Genomic DNA, 12,098 nt, shown 5'->3' on the forward strand with positions numbered 1-12,098 from the left:
AGTTGAGACTTAATACTAATATGATAGGAAATGCTCCAAAATTTATAAATGGGGCAGCAGAATTTTAAGATATAAAGCAGATCATTATTTATTTGCACCTTTGTACCCTAATAAGAATTCAAAATAGTTTGTTTATTTCAAATCTTAATGGTTAAGTAAAATATATAAATCTGTGGTCCTATCATAGTTTGTATAATTTTAGGGGTTTCTTTTTCTAACCTTATGTAGGATTATGAAAATTTTGCAACATCCTGACATTTTCCAAATCCCCTCCCCATTAACTAAAGCCAACATATCTGAAATATAAAGTTGTTACATAAATTATCCAATTGTTCTGTGCATGTGTATGTAGGCAAATGACACATATGCACATATATATAGGGAAGGTGGGAGTGGGAAAGAGGGAGAGAGGGAGAGAGAGAGAATATGAAAGTTTCCATAGAATCTGGATTTTACTGTAATTCAGGAAAATTCTAGCCTGCTAAACAATATCTAGGTTTCATATGGGGAGGAAAAGGTTCAAGGTCATTTCTACAAACTATTCTGCCTTCTCATTTTTAATCCTTTCCCTTCTGCTACTCTTGTTATATTACCTTGTAAATAAATACATGGAATAAGCCATACTGGATAGCCCTTGTCCATATCTTATAATCTCATTTTCCGGGTCTTCCCATTTCTCCATTTCAGAATCAACCCGAGTTGTTAGCTTATGAAGTTCTAAACCTAATTTTCCAAATTTTGTTTGCTCCTGTAAATGAAAAGAGAAAATATATCATTTTTGTTCATTATGTAATTCAGACTAATTGCTAGAATAAATTGGCATAATGAATAAAACAATATTTTACCTCATTATCAAGTCTGGCTGGCTTTAAGGCTTTTAAGTTTGCATTATGTTTCTGTAAAAATATTTTTAAAGAACAGAATTTGATTTTAATTTTTAAAAATAAATCTATCTAAATTAAACATATCTACTAGGAAATGAAGTCAAGAGTAGTATGCTAGAGAAAATAGATTTCTAAGAAGAGGGTTGATTCTGAAATAAGCCCAATCTTCTGGTTCTAGATTCCAGATAACTGAGCACATTATTACAATAAAGCAACAGTTCTGCTTATATGAGCTTATTTCTATTTAAAAATTATGTAGTCAAGAGGTATGTTACTACTGTAATTATATGACATAGCCATTGCCTGGGTTAAACCTTCGATATATATGAAACAGACTTATACAACACCAACATCCTCATATAGTTCAGTGATGTAATTAGCATTATCTTTCTTTAAAATCTCAGGAGAGATTATTTTAAATGGATCCTGTTAAAAAATATAGTACAATGAGCTTAAACGGATTCTGGGGGATAGTAGAGGACAGGAAGGCCTGGAGAAACGTTGTCCATGGGGTATCAATGGGTCGGACATGACTTTGTAACCAACAAATAATTTTTTTAAAGCTGTTAGGAACAGAACTACAATACTATTTAGCTATGTAGCTACAGTGGTTGTATAGATTTGTGGTGAGAATATCCTTCTGGTGGGAAAGTCTCCAGCCCTTGCAAATGGGTTGGAGACCATCCCACCATAAGGGCATTCTGACCACAAATTTGTACAACCACTGTTGTACCTAGGAAATGAACAGTGATGCTTTCCACATGCAATGGATGAATGCCATACAAATGGATATGCTGCCATTGATATATATAAGAGAAAAGTAGGTTAGATTTTGATTAAAAGGGTGTTCACAAAACAAAAAGGATCAAGTCACATAATTTAAAATAACGATTACTTTATCTGCATTGTTTCTAGCATTTTTCAAGCCTTCAAATAAGACTTTTTAAAAAAAAGATCTAGATCAGTATTTTCCAACCTTGGAAATGGCTGGTTGAACAATTATGGGAAATTCACTTCTTAAAGTTCCCAGGACTGTGTTCCCAGGCAACACTGATCTAGACATGTTCAAAGTCATTTCCACAGAAAAACACTGTGCTCATGCAGGTCTACTTTTCTCAAATTATTTTGGAGTTTATATATTCTTATTTATAACAGTAATAAAATCTAACTTATTGAAAACAGATTTCAAATGATCCAGGCATTTTCTAACAAGAGAGCCAAGATATCAGTACAAAAATATACCAAGCTAAACATTTTTGTATCAAAAGCTACTATACAAAATACAGTGATACCTTGTCTTACAAACTTAATTGGTTCCAGGATGAGGTTCTTAAGGTGAAAAGTTTGTAAGACGAAACAATGTTTCCCATAGGAATCAATGGAAAAGCGCTGAATGCGTGCAAGCCCAAAACTCACCCCTTTTGCCAGCCGAAGCGCCCATTTTTGCGCTGCTGGGATTCCCCTGAGGCTCCCCTCCATGAGAAACCCCACCTCTGGACTTCTGTGTTTTTGCGATGCTGCAGGAGAATCCCAGTAGGGGGATCCCAGCATCGCAAAAACGAGCGCTTCGCTGGCAACGGAAGTCTGGAGGTGGTGTTTCCCATGCAGCATCGCAAAAAAACAGAAGTCCTTGAAACCCCACCTCCAGATTTCCGTGTTTTTGTGATGCTGTGATTTCGCCGAGGCTCCCTTGACTGGGAAACCCCACCTCCGGACTTCAGTTGCCAGCGAAGCGACCATTTTTGCACTGCTGGGATTCCCCTGCAGCATCGCAAAAACGTAGAGGTGGGGCTTCGCTGGCAACAGAAGTCTGGAGGCGGGTCATCCCAGTGGCGTCGGCTTGGGTTTGTAAGGTGAAAATAGTTTGTAAGAAGAGGCAAAAAAATCTTAAACCCCGGGCTTGTATCTCGAAAGGTTTGTATGACGAGGCGTTTGTAAGACGAGGTATCACTATACAGTACTTGAAAAAGCTCTTTTTAATCTTTCTTGATCAAAAACCTATGTGATTTTTATAATAATTACAAATAGCCATTAGGCAGTAAGATGGATTTATTTTTAAAACTTTGAAATAGTTCATATATTATTTACCATTGTTGCAGAGAGTTGACATTACAATAAAGAATAAAGGAAGTTTTGAGGGAAGAAACATGAAAATAAAATACTGGATGGCAACTGTAGTGTAAACTTCCTACACTGGTCATCTTGTCTTCTTTCATTTCTATGTTTCTATCAGAATTCCCTCAGCACTTTATACAACTCTTATTATGGAAAAGAGAAGATACTGCAGCAGCATTCAGAAATTTAGTGATGCTTGCAGATTTTAACATTAGTGTTCTAGAAAGATTAGTCTTTGAAAACCTTACCTCACTTACATTGCTATGTCATTACATGATTGATTTTCCTTTAACTTAGTGTGATATTCATTACAGTGTTACATATGAACCAGGCCGAGGCAGCTTGTTAAACAAATATGAATATGTGGAGTGAATAATTGATGGAAAGTATAACGAAATCATGAGTGACAAAAATGAACTTACCCCTGGTTTCGGTAATGACAAGTATGCACGCTTCTCCCCTAAAAACAACACACCAAAATTGATTATATACTGTACTTCTTAAATCTTTTCTAAACGTTTTGGAAAAATCATCACATAAAAATGTACCTACCCTTATTTGTTCCTCTTCATAGATCAGACAGGCTCTGTATTTTGCCATGCATTGCATTGTAAAAGGGAAATTTTAATACTGCCTATATTTACGCTTATGGGAGGCATTGACAGATTCACCAGAAATGGCTTTGTGACCAGAACAAAGAGTGGTGTTGATAGGCCATACATGCCCTTGTGTCTTGCTGGAGGAAGGCCATAGAACGGGATAGAGATTACGTGGAAAAATAGAGAGTGTAGAAGAAACATCATTCTTTTTTGTATTTAAGTTTCATCCTGTTCAATAAATAATTATTGAAAACAATGTGGTGCATTACTTTCTGGGCGACCCTTGTACATACACACAGGCATACATGTACCTCAACATTTACACACGGAGTAGGTATATATTATACACCCACAATATGTATATACACTGCTCAAAAAAATAAAGGGACCACTCAAATAACACATCCCAGATCTGAATGAATGAAATATTCTCATTGAATACTTTATTCTGTACAAATTTGAATGTGCTGACCACAAAATCACACAAAAATCATCAATGGAAATCAAATTTATTAACCAATGGAGGCCTGAATTTGGAATCACACACAAAATTAAAGTGGAAAAACATACCATGTTGATCCAACTTTGATGTAAAGTCCTTAAAACAAGTCAAAATGAGGCTCAGTATTGTGTGTGGCCTCCACGTGCCCGTATGACCTCCCTATGCCTGGGAATGCTCCTGATGAGGTTGTGGATGATCTCCTGAGGGATCTCTTCCCAGACCTAGACTAGAGCATCCGCCAACTCCTGGACAGTCTGTGGTGCGACGTGACGTTGGTGGATGGAGCGAGCCATGATGTCTCAGATGTTCTCAATTGGATTCAGGTCTGGGGAACAGGCGGGCCAGTCCATAGCTTCAATGCCTTCATCTTGCAAGAACTGCTTACACACTCCAGCCACATGAGGTCTGGCATTGTCCTGCTTTAGGAGGAACCCAGGGCCAACCGCACCAGCATATGGTCTCACAAGGGGTTTAAGGATCTCATCTTGGTACCTAATGGCAGTCAGGCTACCTCTGGCGAGCAGACAGAGGTCTGTGCGGCCCTTCAAAGAAATGCCACCCCACACATTACTGACCCACTGCCAAACCAGTCATGCTGAAGGATGTTGCAGGCAGCAGATCGCTCTCCACGGCTCAGTGTGAACCTGCTTTCATCTGTGAAGAGCACAGGGCGCCAGTGGCGAATTTGCCAATCTTGATGTTCTGTGACAAATGCCAAGCGTCCTGCACAGTGTTGGGCTGTGAGAACAACCCCCACCTGTGGATGTCAGGCCCTCATACCATCCTCATGAAGTCCGTTTCTAACCGTTTGTGCAGGCACATGCACATTTGTGGCCTGCTGGAGGTTGCTTTGCAGGGCTCTGGCAGTGCTCCTCCTTTTCCTCCTTGCACAAAGGCGGAGATAGCGGTCCTGCTGCTGGGTTGTTGCCATCCATGTCTCCTGGTGTACTGGTCTGTCTCTTGGCAGCATCTCCAGCCTCTGGACACACACTTACAGACACAGCAAACCTTCTTGCCGCAGTTCGCATTGATGTTCCATCCTGGATGAGCTGTACTACCTGAGCCACTTGTGTGGTTGTAGAGTCCGTCTCATGCTACCACGAGTGTGAAAGAATAACCAACATTCGAAAGTGACCAAAACATCAGCCAGAAAGCATTGGTACTAAGATGTGGTCTGTGATCCCCACCTGCAGAACCACTCCTTAATTGAGTGTGTCTTGATAATTGCCAATAATTTCTGTCTGTTGTCTATTACATTTGCACAACAGCATAGGAAATTGATTGCCAATCAGTGTTGCTTCCTAAGTGGACAGTTTGATTTCACAGAAGTTTGATTTATTTGGAGTTATATTGTATTGTTTAAGTGTTCCCTTTGTTTGAGCAGTGTATTATACACATATACACAAACCCAAATAATGTGTGTATATATATATATACATATGTATATAAGTAAGTTAGTATAGTATGGAGGATGTCAAGACTTGCACGTGAATTGGATTAAAGTGAGCGAGAGATGCACATAGTCAGCCTCACTCTCTCTTGCCGCATTCCGTCTTGCTCCAATAGCAAGACAAAAGGTGAGACAACTGGAGATAGACTGGGCACAGTGATTGACCAGGGCATCTTTTGTGTCTTGCCATTTTCTTAGTGTACCACATTGCTTGCGGAGACTGCATTCATGACCATTGTCCTATTCTACTAGGTTCCATCCGCTCAATCCGCCGGAATCTGTTTTCACATGCTCGGGATAGACAAGTCTCTATCTAACCAGAGGTCAATGACCCAATGGCTACTCTCAACCTGGTTTGGCCAGCCTGTCAAAGCTGTTACTGGGGGTGTGGTCACTGCACATGTTACAGTTACTAAGAGTCACAAGTGAGAACTGAGTGACAGGTGGGGACCAAGATGGACAAATTGCCCTAAAAGCTGCCCTAAAACTAGGTGCCCTAAAAGGACGTCATGGCCCTGCACGACACACACAAATACACGCACACACATGCATATGTTGAGATAGATGTCATATGTAGTGGTGCCAAGTGATAGCAACATCAGAAATGAGTGTGAGAAGCCGGAGAATCCTCAGGAGAAACTACAGAGGATGTGGAAAGTAAAGGCCAAATTGGTCCCAGTAGTGATAAGGGCACTTGAGTCTGTATCTTCTAAGCTAGCAAAGTGACTCCAACAGATCCCAGGAACTTCATCAGAGCTCTCTGTCCAGAAGAGTGCAGTCCTAAGGACAGCTAAGATAATGTGCAGAACCCTCAAACTGCAGGAGGCACCCAAGAGTGAAGAAGATCTACATTAGCCATATGGATGAGAAAGGAATTTTTGTTTGTACACACTCACACACATGCACACCCTCGCTCATCTATTCATCCCCTAGTAGAAAACTAACACTATATTTTATGCTATCTGAGAGTGGAGGTAGAAAGCCTCTCTCTATTCAGGGACAGTAGGGAAATTTAGGTGACCAAATTCTTAGCAAACGCTCTCTTTTTTTTCTTGAAGTCTAGTAGGGTGTTGGTTTATTTACCGGGTTGATATAATTACATCTGATTTATGTATCATCACCAAATACATCTGACAACCGAATGTTCCAATTTAATTCAAAATCTTCATTTCCACGAGCAAATTAAGGAATGGTTTTTATTAATGCATACGAGGGCTGGCTATATGAAGTGTTCACATTAGTTAGAAAAAGCCTTGCTACCAAAAAAATCTTTAAATACAACTGTTCTTTTGAAACATGTTTACCAGATGGTGCACCATCTGCAAAGATCGAAGTTGACATTTTTCCCTTTCCTTTCACCACTATTATTATAGAAATTCATTCTTTGAAAAGCCGGGGAAATGCATTATGTTTTACACAGGATGGAATATAAGGCAGTGTATTCCTTTTTTCTAATTATTACCTCAAAATGAGACCACACACTGTTTCCATGTAACAAGAAATAGATTTCTGTCTGATCTAGCCATTCTGTCTTCTTTTCCTCTACAAATAAAATATTTAGAATACCAGAAGAACAAGTTTTTAAATCTCATGTTTCATGGTAGGAAAAAAAAGAACAAAGAAAAAATTCATGGCCACCACGAACTTGCCATTGTCCTTTTCCAGTTAATATCAAACCCCAGGTCATTCAGTAGAAAATATGCAAAAGTAATTGCAGCTACCTATTTCATGCCATCTTAATTCATTCCTGGTTTCTGCCAGTCAATGAGTGTCTAAGATAGTGATGGTGAACCTTTTTTTCCTTGGGTGCCCACATCCATAATTTAATGCCTGGGGAGGGAGAAAACAGCTTCCCCCATCCTCCAGAGGCCCTCTGGAAGCCAGAAACAGCCTGTTTCCCAACTTCTGGTGGGTTCAGTAGGCTCATGTTTTGCCCTCCCCAGGCTCCAAAGGCTTCCCTGGAGCCGGGGGAGGGTAAAAATGTGCTCCCCCATCCCCCGGAGGTTCTCTGGAAGCCAAAAACGCCCTTCCAGAGCCTCTATGCAAGCCAAAAATCAGCTGGCCGGCACACACATGCATGTTGGAGCTAAGCTAGGGCAATGGCTCGAGTGCCAACAGATATGGCTCCCCGTGCCACAGGTTCGCCATCACTGGTCTAAGACCACCTGCAGATGCAATGAAGCAATTTAATATATGGGCAAAAGGAAAATAAGAAAAGTGGCTTGCATAAGATGAAAGCCATTATAGAAGGCCAGGGTGAAGTGTAGAAGCAATTTAGAATTAAAGCCATTACATTTCTTTATTTCCTGTGAAGGAGAAAACAAACCAAAATGGAGCCAAAATGATTCATTGTAAAACTGAAATTGGTTTATTAGAAAATGTCCAGCACATTTGGTTGCTCTTTATAGTTTTTAACCATCATCAAAAGCAGAGGGCTATTGCCTTACAGACATTAAAACGTAGTTATTCATCATATGCCAAAACGAAGGTCAATATTTTAAATTGGCAATTTAAAAATGACATTATCATAAAAATATAGTATGTGTAAACTAAGGAGTTACGGTAAGTGGAAAGAGTTAGCTTGGGCATAACCTCAACTATCATCCTGATATGCTAACTGCACCTATCTCTTTATCAAAATACTAAATATATACCTCCCATTATCAAGAAAGCAGTCCCATTTTTTCTACAGAAAAAGGCAGAATCAATTACTAGGATACTGAAATTTTAAAAATATCTAGGAAAATAATGTGTTTTAGTAATAAAAATATAACCTGTCTGCCAAGATTCCAGGTAATTAAACACGCTGTCCCATTAATTTAATAATAATAATAATTTATTAGACTTGTATGCCGCCCCTCTCCGAAGACCTTAAATAGGAAGCATAAACATCCCAGAGATATCAAGGACTTAAAATGCATCTTTCTGTAAGTAAACGTTCTCCTTTTAAAAATTCTCTTTTACCTAAGTTGGATTGATGTGATGGAATCATTGGTTAGAGTAGATAGGGGAGTAAAGAGGCAATCTAGTTTGAAGTTGCTCCGTGGGAGGAAGCGGCAGAGGCCAGATAATTAAAGCCTTTCTCAAGAGTATGCATTGAGTCCAGTGAGATTGTTCTAAATATATGTTCAACAATAACGAAACAGGGGAATGAACACCTCACTATACTTTGGATGTTTCTGGATTGAAAGAATTAGCCAGCTATAAGCTGTTATCCAAGGGAAGCCTGAATCAGTGGTGGGTTGCTCCTGGTTTGGCGAACCAGTAGTGGTGGTGGCGGGAGGGTCCACCCACCTCCCCGGGATACTTCTTTAAAAAAATATATATTTTAATTGAATTTTTCTTAAAAAGACAAACAAAGACATACAACATTAAACATTCAAGGAGCTGTCATTGCTCCACTTATCTTAGAAGTCTAACTACCGTATTTTCCGTCGTATAAGACGACTGGGTGTATAAAACGACCCCCTAACTTTTCCAGTTAAAATATAGAATTTGAGATATACTCGCCGTATAAGACTACCCCTCTTCTGACGCACACCAAATAAAAATGAAAAAAAAAATCAGATTTGATTTCAATATGATAATAATTTTAATTCAGCACCTGCATGTCATAATGCTTATGACATGCAGGTGCTTAGCAGGAAAACATAAGACTGCTTGTCATCAAACATGAAAGAGAGGCAGAGACAGAGAAAGAGAGAGGGAGGGAGGGAGAGAGAGACAGAGGCGGATGGAGGAAGAGTGGGAAAGAGACAGAGACAAACAGAGAGGGGAAGGGTGGGAGGGAGGGAGAGAGAGAGAGGGAGAGGTAAAGGGAGGAAGAGTGGGAGAGAGAGAGAGAGAGGAAGGGTGGGAGAGAGGGAGGGAGACAGAGAAAGAGAGACATTGTGGGGAAAAAAACCTGAAAAATGGCACATGGGTGCTTTGACTTCCAGGTTCACTTACAGCCATAAATTGAATACCTCTACAGTGGTCTACTGGGAAACTGCTCTCAATGTAACCAATAACTGCAGTTCCATATAAGCTATACCAGCTATGCTTAGATATCGAGACCAACAGTTTTGAAACAAAAGTCTATTCCATTAAAATACTGAAAGAACACATATGACAGAAATCCTTCCTTGATTTAAAAGATTATAAAAAAACTTTTTTGGCAACCATGACTGCTGATTGGATCTGATAATTTAGCGTAATTTATACTGCATCTTTTTGGATTGAACTTTAGATTTGAGGTTTTGATGACATTATTGTCAGCCTCAAGCAGTCATTACTAATTTTCAATCCTGGCTAATTCAATCCTGATTGTGCCTCTTTAATTATTAAATTAATTATGGACGGGATATCATTTAGTAGAGCTACAAACTTGGAATCAAATTTTCCCCACCGCAATTTCTATAGATTCAGTCCATCTCAATTGGGTATTCTTATCCCACTATATAATTGCAAAATTCATCTCAGAGATAATCCCTGTGGCTAGGTGGAGGAAGAGAGAGAGAGAGAGAGGAAGAGTGGGAGAGAGGGAGGGAGAGAAAGAGATGCTCCTCCGTTCCTTTGGGGATCCGGCTAAAGTCGCCCTTGGATTTCCGGCAGGCAGCTCTGCCCTTCCCCCCCCTTCCCCGGGAGAAGCCGCAGGCGAAGCGCCGGACAGCGCGGGGCTTACAGGTAGGCAGTGAAGGGCCTGAGGCTGGCGGGCACGGAGCCCAGCGCCCCTTTGGAGCAGTCGGCGGAGAGCGCCACGCCGTCCTCCTGGCAGTGGCAGAACGGCGGGCAGAGGAGCGTCACCCGCGGCGCCGGCGCCCAAGCCAGAGTGCCGGAGAGCGCCAGGACCAGCCAGCCAGGCAAAAGGCCGCCCGGCCGACCACCCGCAGCCGGCATGCTGGCCACCGCTTGGCCCTCTCCCTCGGCCCGGGCGGTGCGCGGGAAGGCTCCCCCGGGGCTCTGGCGGCTGGCTGCACCTTCCGAAGCTCCCGTGCACGTCTTGGTCGGCGCCGGCGGGAAGGGGAGGCATGGCTGGATGGTCGCGGTTATTGGGTTTCAGGCGGGCTGGGCTGGGCTGGGAGGTGAAGGCACGCGGGGAGGAGCGCGCAGGGGAGACTAAGATTGTCCCCGGTTTTGGTACGCGTTCCTTCAGCTCTCTCCCCGCCGGGCAAGAGGCAAAGGCGGCGGCAGGAGTAGCGGAGGCGAGGCGGAAAAGAAAGAAGCGGCGGAATCAGTATCCGGCGTATAAGACGACCCCCCACTTTGGAAAAGATTTTCAGGGGTTAAAAAGTCGTCTTATACGCCGGAAAATACGGTACTACAAAAAATAAAACCCTAACTATAATCAGATCAATAGAAAAATAGCTACTTCTACGCATGTGCAAAGTGTTGTGCATGTGCAAACTGATAGCAAAGGGTTTTAGAACCACTAGTGGCTGAATGTGGTAACAGCACGTGTTTTTCAGGAAGGCTTCTTTCATGTCCTTTGAAAGTCAAAGAGTGGACTATGGAAAGCTTCAGAGAACCAACACTGGATGGAAGCAATGGAGAAGCTGGAACCTGGATCTAATGGAAGCTGGGAAGTATGGGAATAATTGAATAGCCTGCACACAGGTGCAAAACCCAGAGATAAATGTGGCTATCCAGTGGCTTCTGCTCTTTGTGATTGTGGTGACATGCAAATAACACATACTTTATGTAAATCTGCCCTTTGTGTCCTGATCAATGTATACCTGAGGACCTCACAGCAAAGTGACACAACACAATTAATGTTGCTAGTTTCTGGGCAAGAGCTGTTTAATTTGGTATATATTTTAATCTTGTATTTTATATTTTAAACTGTATGTCATGTAGTATGCCTTGTTTTGATTATGGAGCTTATGACACAAATAAAATATACATAGACATCAATAAAGAAACTACTTTGGCCTATGCACAGAGTTATTCTGGTTCCTTGCACTTGACATTAATCTTGCCAGATTCAATGCATTCTCTTGGGAACAGGAAAATAAAAGTTTCAATAGTCAATGGCCTCTGCTGCTTCCTCCACAGAGTAACTCCAAGCTAGATCAGCTCTTTACTCCCTCCTCTATTCTAGCCAATGATTCCAACATAATGAATCAGTATACCAAAAACCTCTGATCAGGTTTTAATCCCTGATCATATATAATCCCAGCGACTGGTTAGGTCCCACAGAGTTGGCCTTCTCCGGGTCTCGTCGACAAAACAATATCGTCTGGCGGGACTCAGGGTAAGAGCATTCTCTGTGGTGGCCCCCACCCTCTGGAATCAACTCCCCCTGGAGATTAGGATTGCCCCCACCCTCCTTGCCTTTCGCAAATTCTTCAAAACCCACCTCTGTCACCAGGCATGGGGAAATTGATTCTCCTGGACCGCTTCCGCTTTGTGTATGGTCTGTATGAGATGCATTATTGTTTTTATACTAAGGGTTTTAAAGTGTTTTTAGGTATTGGATTTGTACTGTTTTTGTTGTGAGCCGCTCCAAGTCTGCGGAGAGGGGTGGCATACAAATCTAATAAATAAATTAATTAATCAGGAGCCACTTA

General features: G+C 41.4%; 1 protein-coding gene across 3 annotated transcripts in view; it reads right to left on the reverse strand.

The window, feature by feature from the left end:
- CTNNAL1 (catenin alpha like 1) overlaps nucleotides 1-12,098 on the reverse strand; it is an 89,511-nt gene that overhangs the window by 9,682 nt on the left and 67,731 nt on the right. For all 3 annotated transcript variants that reach the window (XM_070747076.1, XM_070747075.1, XM_070747077.1), the window contains 3 exons: nucleotides 3,422-3,459; nucleotides 846-896; nucleotides 594-748 (listed from right to left, as the gene is read on the reverse strand). In XM_070747076.1, coding sequence (XP_070603177.1) covers nucleotides 594-748; nucleotides 846-896; nucleotides 3,422-3,459 — 244 coding nt within the window. The remainder of the gene's footprint in view (nucleotides 1-593; nucleotides 749-845; nucleotides 897-3,421; nucleotides 3,460-12,098) is intronic.

Source organism: Erythrolamprus reginae, chromosome 3 (genome assembly GCF_031021105.1).
Source record: "Erythrolamprus reginae isolate rEryReg1 chromosome 3, rEryReg1.hap1, whole genome shotgun sequence".
Lineage (NCBI taxonomy): Eukaryota > Metazoa > Chordata > Lepidosauria > Squamata > Dipsadidae > Erythrolamprus > Erythrolamprus reginae.